This window comes from Strigops habroptila, chromosome 2 (assembly GCF_004027225.2).
Source record: "Strigops habroptila isolate Jane chromosome 2, bStrHab1.2.pri, whole genome shotgun sequence".
Classification (NCBI taxonomy): Eukaryota; Metazoa; Chordata; class Aves; order Psittaciformes; family Psittacidae; genus Strigops; species Strigops habroptila.
Genome location: NC_044278.2, coordinates 1,478,008 through 1,504,687, shown reverse-complemented (window position 1 = coordinate 1,504,687; position 26,680 = coordinate 1,478,008). Strand labels below are relative to the sequence as shown.

General features: G+C 38.2%; 1 protein-coding gene across 11 annotated transcripts in view; it reads left to right on the top strand.

The window, feature by feature from the left end:
* The window catches only part of ROBO1 (roundabout guidance receptor 1), a 709,821-nt gene that overhangs the window by 658,949 nt on the left and 24,192 nt on the right, over window positions 1-26,680 (top strand). For 10 of the 11 annotated variants that reach the window (XM_030471685.2, XM_030471690.2, XM_030471683.2 and 7 more), the window contains 7 exons: window positions 1,875-2,106; window positions 3,343-3,464; window positions 6,614-6,785; window positions 14,199-14,396; window positions 17,753-17,779; window positions 20,453-20,495; window positions 23,654-23,808. In XM_030471685.2, coding sequence (XP_030327545.1) covers window positions 1,875-2,106; window positions 3,343-3,464; window positions 6,614-6,785; window positions 14,199-14,396; window positions 17,753-17,779; window positions 20,453-20,495; window positions 23,654-23,808 — 949 coding nt within the window. The remainder of the gene's footprint in view (window positions 1-1,874; window positions 2,107-3,342; window positions 3,465-6,613; window positions 6,786-14,198; window positions 14,397-17,752; window positions 17,780-20,452; window positions 20,496-23,653; window positions 23,809-26,680) is intronic. The other variant, XM_030471686.2, reaches the window with a different exon arrangement.

Here is a 26,680-nt window from a genome sequence, read left to right as displayed (position 1 = left end):
AAGTTGGCCACGTGGATGATATAGCAGAGGAAATGAGGGAGTGAGGAAACCGTCCTGTAGGAGTCCTGGAGTAAGGGGAATGGGAACATACATGAAAAAGATTCAAGTAGGCTTACAAGCTAAGGCCTCAGGAGAGAAAGTATTAGAAATGGCTTACTGCGGGAGACATTTGGCAATCAAGAGGTAGAAATTAAGAGAAAGAACAACACAGGGAACTGGAAGTACAAAGCGATGAAATAAGAAAATGTAATTCAAAGAAGAGTTTTGAAATAGGATGCAGAATGATGGAAAAATGGGGGATATTTATAGCAGGTGTGGAAATAAATCCAAAGGGAGTGAGCCGTGAGGTCTTTTTAGGATTTCCATCTGAACATGTCAATACATTGGCAGGAAGAGTTCAGGAGAGCACAGGGTGTAGCCCCTGCTATGCCGTGGCAGAACGTTTTAAACAGGAGCCAAAGGCACTTTGACTTTGTAGAAGAGCCCTACCCCTACAGAGTCCTGGTTCATGACCAGGGCTCCTGGATGCTGCAAAAGTGCAAATAGTATCTGCTGTGTTGCACAGTAATTACACTGTCACCTGCGGCATGGCCACCTGCAGCAGGCAATCTCCTGGTTTAACTAATACTGTTAAAACATCTTTAAGGTTCCTAGCACAGTTTTGTTTGACCTTTCCTTACAGAACAACCTTTTCCAGACAGGCGGTTTTCGTCAGTCTCTTGGGTGGCCTGTGGCTTCTCTGCAATTTCAAAAATAAGCATTACCTCAGTTTCAGCTAACACACGCATTCTTTATGTGATTATTAAAAATGGAATGTGTTGCTTTTTGGAGCAAAAGTGCAAGGAAGCAAACAGTTTTATTATGTCACTGTATGAGATTTCTGAAAATAGGAAAAATCTGATCCACTTTTAAAAATTTTGTTGTTGTGAGTGGACTTTCTTATTCATCAGAAATTGAAAATGGTAGTTTAAAGATAGTGAATGTTCAATGAGAGATCGTTTCTGTAAGATAGCTTTCTGTTTCAGCTATAGCCAAACGCAGTGAGTCCCACTCTCGTTTACATTAAGATCTCTTTCTCCAGACATGTGATGTAAATTCCCTCAGTCTAAGCAACACTCAGGACTGCTGAGTATCAATTTGATCTGTTTTCCAAGTCTCATCTGTGTTGCCATGCTGAGTTTTATGAGCCTCTTCAGAGCCCTCTCAAAACAGCCTGTTCCCTCCAACAGAGGAGCCTCCCGCCGAGCGGGTGGACACAGAGGAAGTTCTTGGACAAATCATCCCTCTGACAGATCCCAGCCTAATCACAGTGATGGAGATAGTGCCAGCTGGCTGCCCTTCTAGTTTGCTTTCTCCAGAAGGAAGCGGGCAGGAAGCGGTGCTCATTGCATGGATTCTGTGAGGCTTCCACACCTCCAGAGTTGGCGGTGTCTCCCTTTGATCTCCATATTCAATACCCTGAGTCGTGGAGCCGTAGATCCACTGCCCTCGCCCTCCCACCTTCCCCCACGTGCCCCCTGCGCTGCTGGGCAGATTTTGGTGGGCAGAATTCTGGCCTGTGCTGGGCTCCATCATTCCACGTGTGCAAAGGCTGTTCATTTCACAGAGCTAGGGCATATTATACAACTCCATTATCCCCCTTTAATGCCTTCATAAATCCACGGGAACCAGCGCAGTTCTACCAGCACCAAACAGATTAATGCACTTGTGAATCAGGCCTGTAATTTGCTGTAATGCAAGGAGCCTTTATCCGCTTTGACAGTGTTGTTTACTTCAAATAAAAAGGATAGTCCAAGGGCCGTGTGTAGTGTCACAGACATCATTCTGGTTCGGTTTTGTTAAAGGTTATGTTGTGTGTTCTACTGTCTCACTAGGTTGACCAGCAATCCCAGTATATCCAAGGCTATAAAATTCTGTACCGGCCTACATCAGCATCCTATGGAGAGTCAGAGTGGTTAATCTTCGAAGTGAGAACTCCAACCAAAAACAGCGTTATCATTCCCGAGCTGAAGAAAGGTGTAAACTACGAAATCAAGGCCCGCCCTTTTTTTAATGAGTTTCAGGGAGCAGATAGCGAAGTGAAATTTGCAAAGACCCTGGAAGAAGGCAAGTAGGAGCCAGACTGTCTTCATCTTTCCTTTTTGAAGTAGTAGTCTGCCTTGCTTTCCTCTGATATGTTCATTATTTGATTTCGTTTGAAGTGCATGCTGTTTGAGAAGAGCAATCTGCAGCAGAGGAGGCTGTGTTGGACTGATCATTATGTGAATTGTTTGGTGACACAGAAGTAAATATTCAGAACCACGCACAAGAGACAGAGAGAGAGGGATGTGCAAAAATCCTCTCTGACACACAATGGGAAATGTGCTTTTTATCTTCACTGCAGTGTGCACTCCTCCCTGCTGAGTTCATGGTCTGGTCACAAGTGGCTTCTGTCAGATTCAAGCACTTGCTAATCACTATCTTGAGTAGATAGCAGACACCACAGAAATCATCAAAGCGCTGTAGCTGAGGGAATGGAAACCACATTTTTAGTAGGCTTTTATATCTGGATCAATCAGTAAGACAAAATGAAAAGATGAATGAGGGCAACATATAGAGTGGACTAAATTATGTATTTCCATCTCATACATGTGCTAAAAAGAGAAGGTTCATGCAGCTCTTCCTTTTGTTGCTCCTTAGGCATAATGAGTATACAGTACAGCTAGTGCCTCTTGGTATGTGCAGCTTTTCCCCTGCACTCTTCCCTCCCCAGTATAAATGCCATGTAGCTCTGGTTTATTGCTGCAGGTGGTTCAAGAGGTGTGCTTAACTGCATTCATCCTAACCATCAGCTAAGCATCCAGATTTTAAACGACTATTTAAAATGCAAAACATAAATTATTATTATAGATGTGTTAACACATTCCATCCTGATTTTAGTAAGTTTTGTATGATTCACACAGTAGAGGAACCGAGAGCGAGCATTCTATTGGGGTCAGTGTATAGAATTTAGTTTTCAAAACTGTTGATCCTGGGTGAGATGATTTGACCAGTGAGGAACTCAGTGCTTGGGACTGTGACATCCAGGTAACGGGTATCTGAGTTTGCAGAGTCTGGTGATGAGCATGAGTTGTCCTGTCCTGTACAGTCAGACTGCAGCAGGACTCAGGAGCTTCTTTTGCAGGGTCACATCACCTTCCTTCTATATCATTTTGTCTTGGGGGCAATGGGCAAAAACTGCCTTCAAAGAAGGGGCTGGGCATAAAAGAATGCATTTGTGTAGTCCAGGAACCATCTTCTGTTAGAAAAGCCCACTTCTGCATGTAATGAACTTAACTTCAATCCTTCTTTCCAAACAAACAGCTCCTAGTGCTCCACCTCAGAGTGTTTCAGTAACTAAGAACGATGGGAACGGGACGGCAATTGTGGTCACCTGGCAGCCACCCCCCGAGGACAACCAGAACGGGATGGTTCAAGAATATAAGGTACTGCTGGCATGCCTTAATTCCCTGCCATGGGGACTGTTGGCCAGGTAGTGACAGGTTGGGTTGTTCGTGGATGCTTGGCTCCATCTACTGGTTAGTCAAAGCAAACGAGATAGAAAATCACTTCTTTGACTCAAACTCCATATTTAGTAATTCTGACTGATGGAAAGCAATTAAAAGAGCATTCATAAATCAAAACAAAGGGTCAACCCTCTTAATTAAAACAACTGCCTTCTTGCCTTCGTTATAACTTGAGAAATGCACACACAAGTAGAGAGGGAACCATACCTGCTTGAGAACCATTTTGTGACTCAAAGACATTGGCCGAAGTAGCAAATATAAACAGGCTTAATGAGTTGAAAAGCTCAGGGATAATAATTAACAGTGTTAAGATCTGAGTTAAATTATGTGTAACTGGGTAGTTAAAATAAATGGAAAACTTTCAAGTAAAGAATGTAATTGTGTAGTAATAAATGCAGTTAGTGTATAGATATTTTTCTTTCACACAAACACAATGTTCATTATGCTATTTAATTTTTAACAAATTTTAAGTACATTATAAAATATTTATATCTGAGGTTTGTTTAGTAACCTACACTATATTTACTTTCAGTTCAAATTGTTCTGCAAGAATTTACATAGCAAAGTACATAAGGCTTATTTTCCCTAAGCAAGCTACAGACGTTTTAAGTGTCTACTTGTGGAAATCAAATAAGCTTTATAGCTATGGAGAGATTTCAGTCTCCTGCAAATGTGCATTACTGAGAAAATTTTTCAAATGAGAATATCTTGGCTATGTTTTAGGTCAAGACACCGGGCTATAGGCATATATTTTCAGCCATCAAAACTCATTCTGCTTCTTATTCTGGTTGGTTTTCTTCTTCCTCAGTAGTAATGGGAAAAGGAAAAGATCGCTAAGCTTCATTGTCAATTTAGAATAATAAAATGCCTTTCAAAACCTGTCAACTGATAAGAAAAAACAGTTTATGGCTTAGTTTCAGATATATAATGTAATTGGAAAAAAAAATACTTGCAAAGTTATTTTATCTAAAGGCAGACCTTGAGCCGAAGAGATGGAATTATTTCCATCAAAAAACTGCATCAGAGGAATGTTAACGTTGTAAGGACAAAACAATAAAAGTCAGGAAATTCATGTGGATATAACATCTAACGTACCTCCTAGCATTCAGAGGCAATAGGCCATCCGGTGTAGGAGCAAGCATCTTGTAGTGCTTGTGTAGCAGTAGATGGCACACTGGCACATTTCACACCTACATTTATTGTGTGGATGCCATTATTTTTCTTTGTGCTTTTCACCATGGATAGAAAACAGATGCAATGAATATGTATGTACTTGCTATTTAAGTTGCTATATGTAATTAATATTTTTGTCTAAAAACTAAAAAAATGCAGAACCATTGATTTAAGATTAAAAATAACAACAAGAAAATAGAAACACGAGTCTTGTAAAATTTTCTCATTTTTCTTCCCTCTTTGTTTTTCAATCTGCTATGTTTTCTCCCAGAAAACGTGTTCGAGGGCCTAAGAAGAAAACTGTTTTATGAATTAGTAGTGCATAGTTACTAGTACATAATAAATTGCTTTTATTGTTTGCACATACACCATTGTACAAGGTGGGAATTACAATTTCTGTGAAAATGATGTAAGTCAAAATACAGATTTATATCTTTTGTTCCTCACTTTATCGAGTTCTTATTTACGTAAAAGGATTTTCATGGACTATCCTTTAGGATTTAAGAGCAATATTACTAATAATTATACTACTACTACCACTGACTAAAGCAGTCTCTCCTTAGTATCAGAACATTAAAAAGGAGATTCTCTCTTCTTTGTGTGTTCTGACCTGCTCTGCAGCAGCAGTTTTGTGTATATGCTGCATTGGGATTCTATTTCAAAGGAGCTTAAAATACATTTCAGATCCTCACAGTGTCCCACTAGCCCAGTTTGAATCTTTGGCATCCAGAGAAGGAAAAAGGGTCTTGGAATGTCCTGAAAGTGGAATAAAATGCCCCAGTGTCCAGGGGGAAAATGCTCTACAGAAAGGGCCCTAGCAATTGTTCTGTATGTGTAACTCTATCTTACTCACTTGGCAATCTCCACAGCGGTAGAATTACATGAAGGATTAAGAGCAGCTATCTGCGTACTAAATCTTTTAGGAGGTCCATATATCAAAAGCAAAATCTTCCCTCCTGTGTCAACACAGATTCAGAAATGCTGCTGTTTTCAGGAAAGTTTGCTTCTTAACAGATAAAGTACTGAATTTAACTAATTTAACTTTCTGGCTAAATATTCATTGTAGAGTAATGCATTTGTGGAAAGGGGGTAAAGAGGAAATCAACACAGCTTCCTCAATTTTCTAGCAGATCGAGATTAGCTGCTACTTCTCCTTTAACAGCAGTTGGGAGTTCAACCATACTCGTACAAGCATTTGCCACATCAATAGTGCAGGCCTAAAGAGGTGAAAATATCTTACCATATTGTTTCTCCCAGTCATTTAATATCACTGATGTAATTTATAAAGTGGGAAATTACAGTCATTAGACCTGTGTCCTGATCTCAACCAAAAAATGAGATCTGCTATCATGCTGTTGTCTGTTGATAGAAGGTGGCATATTACTCAATCACAGCCTCTTGCTGCCTTTTCTTTTATAAAAAGATAATGTTTGGATTCCAGCATGACATCAGTTCTCTTGTGACATCGTGTGATGACAGGCTTGCCCTTGCACTTGAGTGAAGAAAGCCTTGCTTGATGAACAATTGCTGAACAAGAGAATTGCAGATTCATTTAACAGAATGCTCTTCCTTTGTTGTTTATGTGAGCGATTCTTGGCTTCCCTTATTTGTTCTGAGTTACTAATGCTTTTAATTTTATTAGCACTGATGTCACTAGCTGAAGTGTAAATGAATTACAATAAACCCATCAAATAACTTTAGTAGTTGGAGCTGCTCTTTGGAACAAGAAGTATTCCTACCGTGCCTAGGACAGCAATCCATGACTGCAGATGTTGGAGTAGTGGCAAATTCTAAATTTCTTTATCCAGCAGATAGTATGTGTCATCCTTCCTCCTACTTATCCTTTGGTGTTGGATTTTGAACATTTATGGATACCATACGCTTACTTCCTGCAGGTTTGGTGTCTTGGCAATGAAAGTCGATACCATATAAACAAGACGGTAGATGGTTCTACCTTTTCTGTAGTCATCCCCTCCCTAGTTCCTGGTATTCGATACAGCGTGGAAGTGGCAGCAAGTACTGGGGCAGGACCTGGAGTGAAAAGTGATCCCCAGTTTATCCAATTAGGTAAGCGTGCTGGTAATCCTCCCTGTTGGTTTCAGTGATTTTTGTTTGTTTGCTTTTGTCTTTTATGGCACCAGAAATACTTTCAAGACAAGTGAAACAGTATTACTTGATCTTTGGAATAGCAGGATTTGGCATTTCTGTTCTTAAACTTGCCCTAGAACTGTACTCTAAATATGGGATTGTAATAACACAAGATTTTTTAATCTCCCAATTCAGCAGTGCTGCTTTTTGGTTATTGATTTTTCAAAGTGAGTTTTCACACTTAAGACTAGTGTAATAAAACATGTAGGGGAGTATGAATTACTGAGTGTTGGCTCAATTTACTTTAGGGATATAATTTGTCTTGGTTAGATTTCGTCTTTATTTAGGCAAAAAAGCATGCTAAAATTAGGCACAATAAATATCAGCTATGCGCAAAAGCTAGTAAATAACCTGAGTACTGGATAAAAAAGGTACACAGATGATTCACAGCAATCTTGACCTCCTAACTCTATTTACACCAAACATCTCTCTGTCATACATGCAGATCAGAGGCATTGCTCCTGGGTGTGCTTGAGAGAAATGCATCTTTGCTGTTGGTTAGCTGAAGATTATTGAGAGTAGATTTAGGTATAACTACATGCTGCCTTACCAGTATGCCTCTATCAAAGTTATCATTACAGTATATAATTGTGAAGGCAAACTCATCATGTTGCTTTGAACTTTATGTCCCGTCCACCTCTGTCTCATTAGTAGATCTTTCTTGTTATTTAACTTTTTCTATTTAAAAACCTATAATTACTGCATGTGAAAAGAAAACTAAAAGATGAATATGTTCTCTGGAAAATTACATGTACATTTCCTTGCCTGTTAAAATGAAGGTCATCTTTAACTTAACTTATACAGGCGTATGATTCCCAATTACATTAATAGAGGTTTTATGACAAAATTGCACACAGCTTATATGATATTCCATTAATACATGCAAGACCCCATAGTTATTTGTTGGATTGTTCTTTCCTACAGCCAGATACCATTCACAGCTTCCTACAGCCAGCTTTCCAGTCAAAGTCAAGTTTGTTCTATATGGCTTAGATTTTGAAAATGTGAAATTGGTGAAGCTTGTGAGTATAAAATAATGGGGAAACTTCAGTACTCAAAGCCTAAAATTTCATAGCGGTTTTTTTTTTTTTTCACCCCTTTTCTCAAATGAAATGCTAAATGATGGTGAATTTTATAATGGAACTTAATCACTTTGGGGTTTTGGTAAGTGGAAAAGAAATGAATGAGGGTCTCTCAGGATAAGATTTTTGCCTGCTTCTGGGTTCCTGGCCTTAACTGACACTATGATGTTAGAAAGCATGAAGCAGTCACACACCTCGGATGGTGTTCAAAGAGTCCATATATCTCCTTATCATTGGAGTTTGCTTTCACAGTCTGTACTGCTTGCTTCTAATTAGGTGGCATGGCCAAATCTACATATGGTGTGGTAAAAATCCCACAATTTGTTTCTTACATGGCAAAGACGCGGAGACAGGAGTCTCGTGAAGATCTATGCCACTAGAAACAGTACAAAGAAACGCCTAGGCAGTGCTGCAGTCCTTTTGGCAACTGCAGGAGGCTGCTGAAAATTAGTACTTAAATTTAAGGAGTTCCCTTTAGTAGCAGAGATCAACCTAAAATCATCAAAGCAGAAGAAGGGCTGCAGTTTACCTAACTCTACCCTGTGTTACGAGTTCTCCTACAGCCCCCGCAAGGAGTCGTTCTTAGTTCTTAGATGTGCTCCTGGTGCAGGGGTGGAGCAGACACTTGAGTTTACTGGTAGCTCTTCTGAAGAAAGAAAATTAATCTGTTGATGTCATCAATTGGCACTTTTCACCAGCAATAAATTACATGGTTACAGAGAGAGGGAAGGGAGGCCAGGGAGGGGGAAGAAAGATGCTAGGGATGCTAGTTTAAGCAGGTTTGGAAGAGTCCTAGCAACCTGTACCTACTTTCTCTAGGAACTGTGAGTTTGGCACTGACAACTTCAAGTATTTACATTTCTGTCACTAATCCTCAACTATTCCTTCAGGAAATCTTTTCTTGATATCTGAAATAGTACAGCCCTTAACTTTATGGGGTTTGGGGTATTTTTTTTAACTACTTAAGAGTTCTTGTGTGCAACAGGATATACTTACTTTTTATTTAAGAACTTTTCATTAAAATCAAACATCTGTCTCCTTTTAATGTGTTTTTCTTACAAAAATGTGAGACTAGGATGTGACTGGCTCTGGAGCATCCAAAGAAGAGGGGTTTTTCCTCAGTGTCCCCTACTCTTGCACAGCAACCTCATATTTGAGTCTGCATGCTGTGCAGGGTGCTCCCAGGTTTGTGACTGTGAGAAAGGCCAGGGCAGAGTTTCAGCCAGGAAGGACGGGGAGGAGGAAGCTTCACCTTTCAGAAGCCGCCTTCCGGAACAAGAGGGGAGGACAGGAGACATTGGATTCTCTGGGACCTGAGGTGTGCAATCGCAGTTCCATGCGTCAGCTGAGCTGTGAAAAATGACCTTGTGCACGCAGCTCACTTGACCTGTTACAAAGACAGGTACAAATTGTAAGCTCAAAGCTCTTTCATTTCCTGTGTCTCAGCTGACATGAAGCAGCTCACTGAGCTGTGGTACCAATGACTTCCCATGCCACCAGGGCCAAGCTAGCAATATGTTTGATCTTTATTCAGAAATCACCTTTTAGTGTTTAAAATCATGAGTTCAGCTGAAAAATTATGCATCTTCTTAGAACGCTTGGGACTTTTGAATCATAGAATCGTAGAATGGTTTGGGTTGGAAAGGACTTCAAGATCTAGTTCCACACTCCCCCCACCATGGGCAAGGACACCTCCCACTAGACCAGGTTGCTCAAAGCCCCATCCAGCCTGGCCTTGAGCACTGCCGGGGATGGAGTTTTCCTCTTAGCTTTTGAATGGCCTTTTAAAGCTTTCTGTGGAAGTCCAAGGACTGGAAAACCATTTGTTTTAGAAGAGAAGTTGGTATTTTACATAAAGACAGACTGCGAGAGCTTTGGTGTTAAGGAAAATAATTCATATTTCATGAGAGCTAGCCACAACTCACTGTATTGTGTGCTTATAATACTGTGCTGTGGAAAATAAAATCATAGGATTTTGATAGAAATTCTTTCCTTGTCATGAAGTTTAACTTCAGGACATTGGTTACAAAAATGCTCCATACAGGAAGGTGAGAATTATCACAACAAACTGTTTTTTGTTGGTCTGAAGCCTAACTTTTGTACAATGATGGGATACTAACTAGGATAGTTTGGCAGTATTACCTATGCTTGTTGGCAAGTTAGTAGTGAAATCGGAACATTGCAACATTTTGTTCAGGGTACCAGCTTGGAGAAGCCCCACAACGGCAGTTAATGTTATTTTTAAACACATAATTCGTAGGAATATGTGGTATGCAGTTATTTATTAAGAGAGGTCTGCATATTTATTGTAAATGCTGAGTGCATTAGTCAGCCAGTGGATGTCTCAAGTGTACAAAACACAGGAAAGTTTCATTGAGTCTTTATTATTCTAATTGCTTCTTTAGGAGATGTGATTTGTGAACTAGCTAGTGTGCCTTCAGGGATAGTACCCTGTCAGCCCTTCAAGTACTTTTAGTGTGATAGTTGTAAGGTCTATTGGTATTTTTGTCTTCTGACCTGCAAATATCTCAAAGAAAGCAATTTTAATTTCCCTTGCAGTAAACCCTAACAAACCAATTCGGTGCTATCTCCTCAAACTGCATGTTACAAGATTGAAGTGCAAAACTGATATTTTTCCAGTTTTGGAAATGTATATAACTTGAAAGGAGACAAAACAGTTTATTCTTAACCTTAACTTTACCAAATAATTTTCATATTGCATCATGAACATATATGTGAGAAAACACTCAGACATCATGTTGCAGATTCCAGGTGTTTTGCATGTTTTGAATTGGCAGAATTAGCAATGTCAATAGAACTTATATCTTCCTACTTACTGTTTGTACATTTTGTATGCTGTAGGAGACAGGCATTCGGAAAAGTACCATTCCATAGGCTGAACATGTACAGGGTAAAGATAAGGTTGCTTGCACACCTGCGAACCTGGAATTTCCTGTCTTTTTTTAATCTTTGGCATTCCAATGTTAATTGTGTATTAATCTTTTATTTAACATTTAACAATCTAAATTTGGGGGTTTACATTATGCTTATTTATATTAATATTTAACATTAGAGAATTAGAGGTCCCAGTTCTTCTCAATGTAAATTCTAATTAGTTTTCATTGCAGTTTGAAACTTGAACCTTGAAGAGAGTCAAATCACGTAGCTCGTAAGCAATAGCCATAGCAACCTTATCTGTGATTAAAAAGAAGGACCTCATCTAGGGGTAGAGGAAGAAGGGATGAGTCACTGTGATAATATGCTGGTTTCAGAGAGTTGTGAGATCAGCCTGCTCCAACAACTCTGAGGCATTTTCAAGTACATTAAATGCTGCGGCTGCTGCTCTGGCAGTAAGATGCACTTTGCAGTAGAATGTTTATGTTCACTTATTATTTTGGCATGTCTCCCTGAGGAGTGCAAGTAGGAACAGGAATGTTGATTATGAACCGTTTATATCTCAGTCAAAGCTTCCAGAAATTTCCTGGGATGAAGAAAAAGTACTTTTTTTTTTTTTTGAGTTCAAGAGCTTTTTTCCTGACTGATCATTCAGGATCTCACAGGACTATTATGGAGGGAGAAGATGCCCTTCTCAAAGAAAGGCTTCCAAGACAGTGTTCCTGGAAACTTTTTGCAATGAGGGGTTCACTAGATTTCATTCCCTTTGCTTTATATTTAGCTTACTTTCTTTTTTTGAATTACAAGAGGAACAGGGTCAAATGTGGCCTCTTGAAAGTCCTTCTATCTTCTTTTCTATGATGCTGTTTATATGACTGTACATGAACACATACGTATTCTTCTTTTTATCGTGTGTCTAAATATATACCAGCTAATTTAATGTAAAGGCTCTAACAGTCCACCCATATACAATGTGCCAAAAGCCTAATTTTTTAAAAGCAAATACATTATTATGCTGTTCTTATGCTTACAATAGCTAGCAAAATAATACCAGAAGATTAATCTTACTGAAAAATCAGAAGAATAATGGGTCAAAGAGATTCTTTAGTATTTTGTAATCTTCAGACATGCATTGTCTGAGCAGTGTATATATTGACTGTATATATAAAAGTACCATCTTTCTATATGGCTGAATTGTTGACATGTTTAAAAAATATTCTTATCCGGCTTTTGAGTTTGTGATCTTTTTTCCCCCTTGGATTTAATGTTTTAAATACATATATTTAAAGGATTAGAGAAAAAAATATTTATCAGTCTTCTAAATTTATTCAGGACTATAGGTTCTGCAAATATCTTCTGGTTTATTCTATTAAGATGTATAAGGTGTAGTGTAGCTGTTCAAAAATACAGAAATCTTTCATTTCAAAAAGTGACTGATGATGCAAGTTTTCATATCTTAATATGGCCTCAGCTGCAAAGAGACAAAAGATGAGATACAGTGACAGATTTAATTCATTGGTCACAGCATACTTTATATGTTTCAGCCCATCTGGCCACTTGTGTGGAACTTCAGTTGGCTGTCTCCATAAAATCTGAAGCAACCCATCTTAACCTTGCACAAACAGGCATGAAATCTATAAATCCAGCAGGCACAAAGGGTGTATTAGAAGAAAAGAATGAGTCTGCCTGGTGAACTTTCAGACTAGGCAGTGCACTTAGGATCACAGGAGATAAAGGGACCTGAAATACGAAATATGATTTCCAATAAAGTAGCAGTCAAAGGTGCTGGTGATTCTTTGACAAAATAGGTATTTGACCTTGATGTCGCAAAACCTGAAATTTGGAATTCTTCACTGGAAGAAGCTGTTATTAATTTAATCAGTTCCCGTTCAAAAAGGTATCATTTTCCAGAGGAGATTTGTTATTTGTATCATTTGTTTTGATTCCATCTCCTGTTTGTACTGTGATTTCTTTTATTTCAGTCGTATTTTGGAATAATGCAAGACATCATCATAAAAAATTAAAATAAAAACCTATTCACTGCTTAGTTCACAGGGAAAAGGTATCATTTTTTAAGTAAATAGGTTTTCATTTCTTATATAGTTTATATTAACAGAATTAAAACCAGCACCTTTCTGCTGAAAATACTTACCGCTCATTCTGAATCTGATATTACCGCCCATAGTAAAAAGCAACTAACTGTTGGGTTTACACAAGAGTAAAAATGGGTATTTCAAAGATGAAGCTATGGAATGTGTAAAGCAATATCCGCTCTGAGTAAAGGTTTCGAATTCTTGCCCTCACCCTGTGCAGTAATGAAATTTCCACTAAGCGCTCACTGTAGTGGTGAAAAATCAGGAAGGCAGTATTTTGTCTTTGAGTTGCTTCATTTCAGTTAGGAAGCATTGGTCACTAACTGAATATCCTTACTGCTGTTCGTAGAAGGGTCTTGCAAAAGTTCAGTACAGAAAAAGCAGAAGAGACTGATTCTTGCATGTGCTTTCTCTACAGAAAAAATATAAATAGTGTGTGGAAAAAATACATGGTCTTTATTTTGATGTGGGATATTTAAGGAGAAACTGGTTTTGAAAAGGTCTGCTTGTTCGTTAATAATGAGACTGCTTGACTATTTTAACCAATATATAACTCATTTTTTAGTTACCCTTCTTCATCCACATCAAAAGGCAGGATTGATTATTTTGTATTTCTACTTCTTTATGTCTTTTTAAGTATTTAGTCTTTTTTAATTGAGGTCAAAGTGAGAGACTGCAAAGAATACATTAGACTGTAATACAAGATTTAAGTCATCTGTCAGGAACTGCTAAATTAAAATGCACCCCTCAGTCCAACCTCATGTGAATGTACTCTGAATTTGTAATTCTTTTGTGATTTTCAGTTGTAAGAGTGGATGTTTAGGTAGCTGATTTCTATGCATTTGCAGAGCTCAAGGAACAGACTATGCGTGTTTCATATTTGAGCTTTCTTTTCCTTGCCGTGTTCTTCGCTGACTTTCAGAATAATATTCTGAAGCTGCCATAGCTTTGCTAAAATAAAAACGAAAAACAAAATAGCAGCCCACAAGTTTAGCATTTTTTGAACCTAACTTTCTATTTGTATGTCTAGTGGCCTGATTTCAGCGGGTTTTGTAAGCAAACAAAAGTCAGTGTAGTTGGAGTCACCTGTCTTGTATGGAAAACAAGCCATTTCTATCTAGACCTCCAAAAGGATTTTTGAAGAGCAGTCTTTAGGATTTTACCTTGAAAAACTGGACTGTGGTTATGTCAGTTCTCTTCATGCTGCCTTTGACAGTTGCTTATTCAAATTAATTGGCTATTTTGGGTGTCTTTTTTTTCAGATTCTCATGGAAACCCCGTGTCTTCAGAGGATCAAGTCAGTTTAGCCCAGCAGATTTCCGATGTAGTAAAGCAGCCTGCCTTCATTGCTGGAATTGGTGCAGCCTGTTGGATTATCCTTATGGTCTTCAGCATCTGGTTATATCGCCACAGGAAGAAGCGAAATGGACTCACTAGTACTTACGCTGGTATTAGAAAAGGTGCCGTATTATATGTTTCAGGCCACTGACTGCTGAGTGTGTTTACTGGCTATTTTACTTTATCATCAGTCTCTTGTTCTTCTGAGACTCGATGCAGGAATTACCAAATCGCTTCATTACTTTTAGGAAGTGTGGATTGGGAGCCAATGCAGAAAGCAGCAATGTGTTAAACCTGGCTTTAAAGCATAAACTTTTAGCAAAATACTTAGACTAGCTATTCATAAAGATATTCCTACAAATGAGTAATGTAAGCATGGGTTTAAGGCTGGGAGCTTCCCATATGCCCTTGCTACCTGGCAGAGTGCCATCTGATAAGGTGCCAAATGGATGGTAGTTCATTGTCCCTCCTGTTCAGTCCTTTGCTTGCTGCTGAGAGCACTAACAGTGGTTTACATTACAGTAACGCTTTTGGTGTGTGTACTTGAATTTCCTTGTGTTCTGGGGGAATGTGGTGTGGTGGCTCTTAGTACTATTGACAATAGTCAATAGTACTTTCCAAGAGTCTTTCATAAATGCTATTTTGGGACCCTTTTGCTGGGACTGGATTCTGGGGCTATCACATCTTGCATCTGCATTCAGTTAGAATGGCAGCGGTGGGACTAACTTAAAGCACTCTTCGTTTTCATGTATATCAGATTGTTGGTGTGCAAGCAGTGCTTTACAGTATACTCTGTGACAGACAAAACTAGAATCTCTACCTGGAAGACCTTCTGGAGTAAAAACTTGATTTCTCCTGATTCAAGAAGTTGTTGATTAAATCCCGAAGTTAAAGCTGAATTCAATAAGTTACAGTTCATTTTGACATCAAAGAGTACCTCATAGGCACTCACAGAGTGAGAACCGTAAATTCTGGCATTAATCAGAAAATGGGAGATCCTACTTCTGAAGGAATTGAGGGAGAATGTTTGACATTTAGCAATCAAAAGATAGACCTAGGCTTAAAAGGTGCACATATCTTAATGTATGAAAGGTGTCACGAGATTACATTCTTCAGTCACTTCAAAAATGAATGTGTGATGGGCAGGATAGATATGCAAATATAGCACAAACGTTTTTAAACATTAGCAGTGTGTTGCTATGAAAATGAAGCAGTGCTAAAAATAGCAAGTGAGGGGGTAGAAACATGGAAATAGTTCTGGACTGTTGCAAAGTGTAAGTGTCCTCTGTGCTATTAGAGTCTCTATGCTGGCGGTAGACTTCAGGCTACAGTGGTTGTAGCGAAGTCGTAACCACAGAAGTCAGGGATGAATTTCACCTTTGATTTTGTTCTCCTAGCATTTCTTAGATAGAACATACTGCTGCGTTTGCCTGCGCTGTTTTGTTTTACTAATAGCATGCTGCCATACTGCCTTTCTACAGTTCTATCAAACTAACATTGCTATGCTTTCAGCAGTACCTATGATTAAGCAAAAGGCATACAATTTGTCCTTAAAAAATGGTTACTTTAACGACATCAGCTGTTGTTCAAAACAGCTGTGTTTTTCAGTATCTGTAAAAATATCTTCTGTGTCATTTGTTGGGGATTTTAATGAAAATACACAGAAAAGTAGGGTCTGCATCTCCATTATCAAGTATTCTTCAAGAAAAAGGACGTCTTTCGTGAAATATAAATTGCAAAGTAGTTAGCCACTATGCAGCGCATCAAGTCATCACTGCAAGCCCAAACTTTCTTCACTCTTGCATTTATTTATTAATTTTTATATTTAGCTTCAGGCCTGACATCTGTTAAAATACTTCACTACTCCCACACATACATATAGTGCTCTTACATGCTCAGAACAGTTTATTAATAGAAGCTCTGAGAATTTAGTTGTTCTTTCGTGCGGTAGCAATAAAGATTTATTTTAGTTGAACCTCTGTTCATCTGCTCCTCAGTTCCTTAAGACACGAAACTAGGTTTAGTACTTAGCTCACAAAAGAGTAATGAGACAGTAGTTTAAGATTTTTTTTTTCATGTTCTTGTGATTGCAAATTAATTTTGAGACACTTAGTTCTCTTTTGAATAGCTCTGGTTTAAATGCACCTTCTATTTTAATGAAAGCTTGTTACTATGGTTCTTCATTTTTGAATGTAGCTAGATTAAACTTGACTGTGTGAAAAAGCCTAGCTCAAAGAAAATACGATGGAATTCCCAAGATAAAGAGAAGCCTGAAACGGGCAAATGCTCAGAGGTTTTTCTTTTTTTGCTTAGTGTCATATCCCTGGAAATAAATTGGCTTGGTAAAAGTGGGGGAGAAACTACAGCACATCCTAAATTACAAGAAGACACTCTGGACTGCCCCCAAACATCAGAGTTGTTGTAAAAATTAAATTAAGCAGTTATTATCTTAGCTAGAACTGTTTCTTTCTGTGCCAGGTTTGCTGATCAAATTCTGTCTCAAGGCTACTTTTAGTGAATATTTTATTGTTTCTCTTCTGTCTCTCTTGGATGTCATGAGATCAAAAAGGGCAGTGTTAGCCTTTTCCTGCCCATCAGTGATAGAAGAACTATACTGTCTTGTCAACAGGAGGGGGAGCATGTGCTAATAGGAAGAGCAAATGCCGGTGCTCTGTGTTTGGATTAGAGACCCTATTGATCCGAAGAGGATTTATAGTAGATGTGAGAGTGAAGATTGTCAAGCAATGTCATTGTTCCGTTGTTAGCCTTTCCCTCTTAAAGCCGAGGGTTGAAAGGTAGAAAGGTGTTACATCTAGGGAGATCTTTTACCTTTTTTTCCTGACTATTTCAGAAAGAAAATAACTCTGTTTAACAGTCTCTTCTATGAAAACAAGAATTAATTGCTGCAGTAGATTTTAGTGCCTTCATTGCAATGAGAGTTGATGCCATTCTTGATTCAGAGACAGTAAAACAGCAGTTCTCTTTGTTCCTTTATATGATTATTATTTCCTTACTGAATACTTAAGTGTGCCTATTAGTTCAGTGTAATGAGCATTTGCTTAGTGAACTGCAGATAAGATTCAATAGGACCTTGATACGGCTTTGTTAAGGAATTTGTCATTTTGCATTCTAAAATGATTAACAGTGTGGGGCTCTTGTTTGTGCTAGGATTTTCAGAACAATTTATAATACCAAACTGAGGGGAATTTGAAAGGCTAAACCACATTCTAGTCCCCTCAAGAGTACCATAGAATATCAAGCTCCCTTCCCCCCCCCCCCCCGAATAATACCTGCAGGAACAGGCTTTTTTCTGAATTGCAAATTTAATTTTAGTTCTGTACCGATGTCACTGAACTACTGGGTTAGTTATATACATTTGTTTTATGTTCAGCTGTCTGCTAGATTTATACTAATGTGGTATGTTTCCCTTTCTCTCTTCAGCTTAATAACCAGTTTGTATTTTGTTTTGATTTTTCAGTCCCGTCTTTTACCTTCACACCAACAGGTATATATTTGCACTTTTCCCCTCTTCTTTGTTCCTTTAGCATGTGTTTGTGGTACTGTTTTCTTTTTCTGACATAACCAGCCCAGCTGTTCTGAAGGGGTTTTTAAACAATTTCATTAATGACAGGTATCATTATTTTTTTCTCTAAATAGTGTATATTTGCTTTGTAGCTGACATCTGTGTGTACCATTTTGTAGCATACCATTTAATGCAAGCATGCCATTTCGTAGCATGATCCCATCAGTTTGCACAACTTGGGCTCTCTTCTTGTGTATTACAATGGAGTAGTGTGGCCTTCTGCATCTACTGCTGCAAAAGGTGCCTCCGATGGAGGAGGAATGACATTGCAGAGCCCAGATGCTGACTTGAAAGGGATTCAGTGGGATTATAGTTAGGGAAACATTTGCTTTTCTTTCCTCTGAATCTGCATTAATCCAGAGACCTGGGAGTTGCCTGCTTCGGAAGATACAGAAAGTAAAAACGTTATAGCAGTTAAATTTCTTTGCTTGCTACCTTAAACTGTATTTGTGCTATAAAAATTTAAAATAGTCATCCTGTTCTACATAAACAGGGCCGTTTCAATTTCAGGGTGGGTCTAAAATCATCTTCTATTTCTTTTTGTTTGGAAATGTACAAAATATGACATAACCTGAGCCACAGCCCACCAAAGTTTGTGGGAGCCTTTATATTCTGTAGAGCTGACCTGCAGTCGGTCCCGCAGACTGGCAGCCAAGTGTCTGTTCCTCTACCATAGATATAATTCAACACATTCAGTACCCTCCAGTATACTGCATTACTTTTAGCTACTGATAAAAACAGTGAACAGACAGGTTGCTTCTTCCTTCTTTGTTCTAAATCCTTTATTTTCACAAGAGGTCTATGAGGCTCGGTGGGACATCCAGCCAGGGTAAAACTCCCTCTTCTGCACATTCACCTTAGCAGGGTGTATTAGCCCAAAATCAGCACTGCACTAATTTGGCCTCTGTGCAGCAGCTGAGTTGCATCCTTCCAAGTTGGACCGCAGGTGAAGCGATCTCATGTCTGCCTGCATTCATCCACACAGACCTAATCGTAATGGGTTAGATTCTTATCCACGTGCTTTTTATCCCATTGAATAGTATCTTGTTTCAAAAGTCATCGTATTACATTCGGTGGAGTTGGTTACTGTTCGGCATGAGTCAGAGGGGCCCTTAATGTTTGTGAAGTCCTTTGAGATCCGTGGTGGAGACTAATTCAAACTATTATTGTTATGCTGTCACTTCAGCTGGCGTAGCAGAGGGCTTCTATTGCAGTCACGATAGTAGCACACTATGGAAATTCTGCAGAGGTTGGTAGGTTAGCTGACATGCATTTTCTCAGATGGATTCTTAGCATTAAAAGAAAGTATCAGGGCTCTTTAAGATATGTCAGAGCTGCAAAATAAATAGCACTGAGATTTTCAAAGAAGAAATTAGAGAAAACACAAAGTATGTAAAACATGTAAAGCAGGGGGGAAGAACATCGTTTTTCAATCCAGGATCCCAGTCATTAGATCCATTGACTTTAAATGGAACCAGACCCTCTTCTTTAGCTTTACCTATAGTAAAAGACTTACCTGTAGCACTGCATCCTACATTTTAATCCTGTTATTGTAATCACTGCCAGCATTTATCTCTCTCTTGCAGACTCCCAGTTTGGAGTTCTTCTAAAGAGCAGGATTTGGCTGCTTTTTTTTCAGCACATTCCTAGCTGGAAAATGTAGAATCCATAAGCATTTGCAGGGAGGCAATCTCCTTAACTGTTTGCCAAACCCAATGCAAACCTTCAGAATTTATGGCACTGTTTCTTCTTGGGTATTTGCATCCTAAAAACTAACTTTTCAACCATGACGTTTCCTGTGAAGGATATGCAATCCATGTCAACAAATTAATGCATGTGGACATACACTTTGTTAATGTCTAATGCTTCTAAAATGCTAGCAAAACTGTTCCTTCTAATTTAGGAAGTATTCTTTCTGCCAGACATATTTTACCAAGATTATTCATTTAAATTTTTAGATTAAAAAGTATCATTTATAAATCCAATTGTAAAATGTTATAAAATGCAAAGCTTCTGTAGATTTTTAGAGTGTCTTCCATGAGTGTAGTGCAGTAACATTCAGAAAGAGCATGTGTTTTCGCAGTAGGTTCAGCTATAATGAGCCATTGTTTCCATTGGAAGTAAAGTCTGTTATAGAACCATGATGCCTCTTTAATCTTACCAAAATAATAAGGTAGAGCAAAGCTTTAACATCTAGCCATTCACAAAACAAATATATGACCTAAATTCTACCATAGAGTAACTCTACTGAAGTCAGCAGAATTATGTTAAGGATAAGTTCAACCTGATGTATGGGTTCCTGCTTTCTTAAGCGATACGTGTGTGTTCATGTTATTCAGAACAGAACTAAAATGCAAAACTTTGTTGGAGCCAAGACTAGCAGTTGTCAAGCAACACCAGTACTATGTATAAACTCAGGTTTGAAGGAATAGCTTGTAGAATGAGGCTCAAAATTAATGTATAAACAATGCACGTTTATTGTCTTAGCTAAAATGAAACAAAAGCAAATTTAATACTACTATTTAAGGAGTCTTTTTTATGTAAGGAATATGTGTTTTTTAAATTATTTCCCTTTTTTATCTTTAACTATTTCAGTAACGTATCAGAGAGGAGGAGAGGCCGTAAGCAGTGGAGGCAGGTAATTATGTGCTTTATATTTAAAGCTATAAATCATGTGCACCTAAATTTTAAGGATGCTAGGAGTGCTATTGTCCTTGTAAGTGATGGCAGAATAATCGCTTACAAAGATATGTTTTAATTTATTATATTAATTTATATGTTTTGGCCGTATACATTTCTGTTCAGAAGGAGGATATATGGTTTGAATTTTTAGGCTGATTTCTAAACAATGAGTTGTAGTATTTTCAGCTTTGTTAACCTGTAAAAACTGCATCTCAAAGAATGAGCAGCAGAGGGAGCACTTTAACTTCAGAATAAAGACCTGGCTTACCAGCTGATTAAGGGAGTAAAAGTAATTAAGTCGTGGCATTTATGAGGATTAAGAAATATAGCTGCTTCCAAATACTACAAAGAAAGAAAACGTTTATTGGAAAAAATTGCTGAAGACATAAACGGCTTATAAGGTGGCTTTTTAAGGAAAAGCCTTGCTATGAATGCAAAACAGCCAAAGCATAGGGCATGGAAGGAAAGGGAAACAGGTAGGGTTTTAATTAAAAGCCCCCACTTTCAGAACCTAGCCCATTCCGTATTGAGGATTTAACTAAAACGTATTTGCTGAGTTAACATTATTACTCAATAACAGGGGGCAAAACAGTAATTCACGTTTCATGTGTAGAGGTGGAATTTTCTTCAGGTTTTAGCAAAAACACAGGTCAGAGCAGTGGCACTTTAGTAGCACACCTTTTGGTTTTTTTGTAGGTCAAAAGCATGCCATTTTATAAGCATCTCAGTTAGAGATTTGGCATGATGCTGAGATAAACTCTAAAATCTCAGAGAGCAGCTGGGCGATAAATTCCTATATCAGTTCCTGTTTCACAAGTGGCATCTTGTGATTCCTCATTTGCAAGACTGTACAAAAATTCAGTAGTGGTAAACATTAGGCATAAAATTAAACATTCCCAGTCTGTGCAGAGGCAAGGCTACTTTCCTGCTGCTGCTAAACCTAGCATGTTAAGAGGAATTGCAGATATCTCTGTCCAGCACTTCATGCTGCTGTGTTGTCATAGCCATAAAACCATGGAGGAAAACCTCTAGAACAGTTACCATGTGATTTTTGAATGGACAAATCTGTAAATCACTGGGTTGCTGCCTTCACCCCAGGATAGAGAGAAAATGAGAGAGAACAGAGATGAACCCTCTCTTTCCCTGACAAGGTTGTTCAAAAAGATACGCAGTTAACATCCTTTGTGTTCTTTGTGCCACTGTGCTTTCTCACTCTTCCCATAACACAAGCTAGACAAAGCACACTCACACAGACCTAGAGGACAGAAACGAGCCCTGAGGTGTCTACATCATACACAGTCACTTTGGTACTGCTAAAGAAGCAGCATAATTTTTTACTGTCCTAGTTTTAAGGATCAGGGCCACAATGTAGCAGTGTAATTTATTCAAGGTGTTAACATCTATGCTGCTTGTGTTCATTTGCATATGTAACGTTTACAGGATGGATGATGTTGTACCATATTTTGTGGAATATGAAACACACTTCTGCAATGTAAAAAAAAAAAATGTTATTTTTACATGTGAAACCTTCCTCTGATTTCCAAACCTGAGGTTTTTGCTTCCTTACATTATATTTGCAATGTTTTGGAGAGGTTTAGCATTTTTGCCAAGTGCAGTTATGTGAGCGTATTAAAGCATTATTCAGAATTCAGAATGTCACAGTGATATATTTCAACATAATCCCCATTTCTGCAATGCTGAGAAAAATACCCATTTCTGTGGCAATCCCTTTTCTAGACAAGATTCAAGTAATGGTTATTGTGGTGGATTGACTCCAGCCAAGCACCCACACAGCCACTTCCTCAGTCCACTCCTACCCCAGACCCTGTACAGTGATTCAAGGACTTTGCTGCAAAGATTAAAGATCTTTGGAAATGGTGAACTCTACTCATTACCAGGCTATGGAGTTGTAATGGAAACATCTCTTGCCTCAGTTTCACCTAAATGGCTCCAATTAGTAGCGGTTTTGTCTACTATATACCTCATACCACATCTCTTACATGACAGCAGGTTTGAGTGAAAAACAAATTTTAGAAGCAAAAGACCTTTAACCCTCTATCCAAAAATCCAGTACTCAGGTCTTGAAAGTGCTGAAACGTTCTGGAAGGCTTTGTCTCCTCCAAATGGCTTGAGGTGTAATTTCATTGTAAAAAGCAGAGCGTTAAGGCAAAGAATATTTCAAATCAGCTGGCCTGCTCACAGCACTACATAGCTGTGCATTTGTTTTAGATTTAAAAAGAATGCTTGTTTAGTGTATGTGTGTTGGCTGGTTTGTTAGCCTGACAGTAAGTCAAGCCCCATCACCTCCTATGTTAAATTGTCAGATGATACATGCAGTAAAGAAATATATAAACATATATATGCATAGATCTTTTAAATATCTTTCTTAGACTATGACTTAAGCCTGTGACGCTGACAGACCATATCCCCCACAACTAAATGCATGCAGTTTGTATTCTCAACTTTCAGTTTAAGAGGATTAGCATATTTTATTTTTGAAGAGCATTATATCTAATATTATGGAAACTAGTTTCTGCACTATTTTGAATGGAAAGTTGCCTGTTAAATCCTGTGTTGAAAGAGGCAGTGTTCCTTTGATCCACTACAGTAGTACTATCTGATGAGGAGAACTTGGCTTCATAAATCACCAGGAATTTGGGAGTATTCGTGTCCAAACTCGGCTCTTATTTTCACATATCCATCTCGCTTCCGTGTGTGAATTTTCTGTTCTGTTTGACTTGCCAGTTTCCCCTTTTTTACCTTCATTTCTTTAAGAAAAGGAGAAAGAGTAGAGAAATTAAAATACAACTTTCCCACAAAAAAGCCCACAAAACAAAGGGACAGATGACTGTTGCCACCCAGTGCACCCCGTGTATGTGTAGTTCCACAAACTGAATTGGTGCGGTCCTTGGCTATTTGAAGTGTCTTATCAAGGAACAAGTTATATGGGAGACCAGAAACCATTGAATAATTGAATCAAGCTGTATTTTTTAATGCTCAAGCCTTTAAATATATGGTATTATTTTGTAATATCTAATCTTTTGAGAAGAATATAATTACAATGTGGAAATGCTTTTATTTAAGTTTTGAAATGACCAAGCTTTGTTTTTAAAGGCCAGGACTCCTAAACATCAGTGAACCAGCTACTCAGCCATGGCTAGCAGATACTTGGCCTAACACAGGGAACAATCACAATGACTGCTCCATCAACTGCTGCACCTCTGGCAACGGAAACAGTGATAGCAACCTTACGACGTACAGTCGACCAGGTTAGATATGTTTCTACCTTGCTAAGGAATCCCCTTTAAGAGTACGTCTAATACATGAGAGAGTGTACGGGTTTGTTTGGGGTTTTACTTCCAATGCATTTAGGCTTAATATAGTTGCTCCTCTATGTTATGGTGATGCTTTTGCTCCCTTTTTTGATACCTTTTTTCGGTCCCCTTTGGGATAGTTATAGCAAGCTGTAGGCTGAAGATCTCAGGCAAAGTTCAATGTTACCAAAAGTCACACTGAACTGATATGCTGAAACATATGCTGGAAAAAGAGCAGCTAAGGTAATTTTCAGATTGTTCTGTACATCTTTGTTGCTTGGATGGAGAAGGAGAAGTACCAAAATGACTCTAGGGAGATTTTCCTTCTGGTTGGGGTGTGACTGGAAGCAAGAAATGAAACATTGCTACAGTACTTGCAGTCAGTCTAGTTTGGCACATTCAGTACTGCCCTTGGGGTGCCATTCTGTACAAAAATGAATAGCTGGTTTTCTGTTTAGGGCGTGTGGATAAAAAAGTTCACTTTACACTCTAAAAGCAATTACAAAATGTTAGGTTAAGTGGTAATTCCCAGGAGCTTGGACAGGACTCGGAGTGCTTTTGAAGAAAACCTTGTGAGTTCTGTGGGAGCACAGTTGTGGAAATATATCTGGAAGTGCTAATTGTTGCACGTTTTGTTTTAAACGGATGTTAGGTTCTTTTTGTTTTAACCTGGTTTGCATTACTGGTGAGGAATGAAAATGACTCTTTTCCACTACCAGCATCTAGTAGCATTTCCCAGCGTTTCAGAGAGGGAGTATGATCACTTATAGTGAAGTTGCACAAGGGCTAAACAGCATTACCTCCTGTAATTAATGTGAAACCATAATGGTTGATAATTCATAGAGAGTGATAATGGTAATTCATCTGCAGTAATGCTGTCTGACAGTGACCACTGCCAAGTGCCTCAGAGGAAGGTGAGAGATTATAACATCAGAGACTTGTATCTTACTCTGCCCCAGGATATCATTTCCACAAATACCTATGTAAAAAGATTCCTGATACAGAGATACTTTATCATGGCAAGTACAGACATACCAAGTTCTAGTAATTGAAAGTTAACAAATTCAGAAAAGGAAGAGAATGCACATTTTTGAGGGTTGTAAACTATCATAACATCTTGTCATGAGGTGCAGTGGATCCTTTCTCAGTTTAGCTTTTATGTTAAGCTTGGTTGTGTTGCAAAGTGATTCCTTCCTTTCAAGTAGAGCTAATGAGCTTGAGGGTCAGACAAGATGCTCATAGTGGTCTCTTCTGTCCTGGAAAATCTGGCAAATATTCTTAGTTATATAAGCTTGGGCTTGACTTACGCTCTGAAGCAGCAGTGGTGAATATCTTCTCTATAGCTGCAAATGTGCTAACTAACTGCATTTTTAATTTCCTTTAAGTATAGTATTGTCTTCCAAGTCTACAGAATAGGAATGTGTTGTTCTAAAAGTAGACGCTATAAAAAAATCTTAATAGAATAAATCTACTGTTAGGTAAACCAGTTTTGCTTAAGTACTTTGAGGAATTCTAATGCATCTATGTAAGAAAATGTACCTATTGCATATACTGTATCAATTATATTGCCCTACACACAAATCGGATGTAGCTGAAAATGGAAAGAGGTAAAAATGCATGTCATAAGTGACCCTGCAAGGATATTATGGCAAAGCATGAGGTATTAGGAATGAAGAATATGCTGGATGTATAATCACCCAATATAAAACAATAAACTTGGAAAGGAGGAAAGACTAGCATGGTTTCAGTAAGCAAAAGAAAAAGCAGAAACGAAAACATTTAAAAAGTAGAAATCAAGAAGTTGAAGACTGTGAAGCAATAAATAACAGAAGCAATAAATAGCAGCTCACATAAGGAAGAAAAATATATCAAACAGTAAAACCTTCAAAAAACACAAGCTGGGGGGCAATGATAAGCTGTATGTGACATGTTCTGGTACTGTTCCTTAATCACTGAAAATGTGGATCAGTGGTTTTCTTCCTCAAGTAGTATTTTATTTCTCTTTTTCAGGAAATATTTCTCAAAAAAGATGCAGGTATTAAGGAATATTTTTGAAATTTGTTATCCTCCATATTTAGTAGTTGTTTCATTTAGTATGATGGTCAAATCCTGAATTCTGCACTTAGTTTTACTTGGCATCCTCTCCAGTAACTTAATTGTGGCCACAGGTAATGAACTTCAGGTTTTGAATCAAACTCATTAGCATAAATACCACATCTTTTAAAAGAGGAAAACTGTATTCCTGGTAATTGTTATGTAATTATTGCTGCATTAATCAGCTGGCAAATGAGAATTTTTGCTGAGTGATCATTGAATGCTAGTTTCTCCAAGTCTTCTAACTGCCGACGGGCAGACTGTGTTACTCCATTCAGTATTCTTCCAAGTGGACATGGAGAGGAAAAAAAGTGTGTGGAGCTGCTGTCATGCAGAGGCAAGAGAACACGGAAGGCAGGCACACTGGTTCATACAGTAATGGCCAGAGCATCAGTTCATGTCTAATTTACTCTGTGCAATAAGTGGTGATCTCATGATGCAATAACTATTAAAAGAAAGAATTCACACTGTCTATGTGATATACATTTAACATACAGGATAATTATATTACTATGGTATTACTTTTTTTGCAATATCCAAAGCAACTAAAAACTAGCAAAATTACCAGATTGCTTTCCTGTCTTTCTGTTTCAAACCAAAATATATGATTGTACAAAGAAACGATGATCAAATAAAGACTTGCTACTGGGTACTGAGATGCCTTTCACATTGTACTGTTTCTCTTTAATTCTCTTATGTGTAATCATTTTTCAGTCTGTTTTATAACAATGGT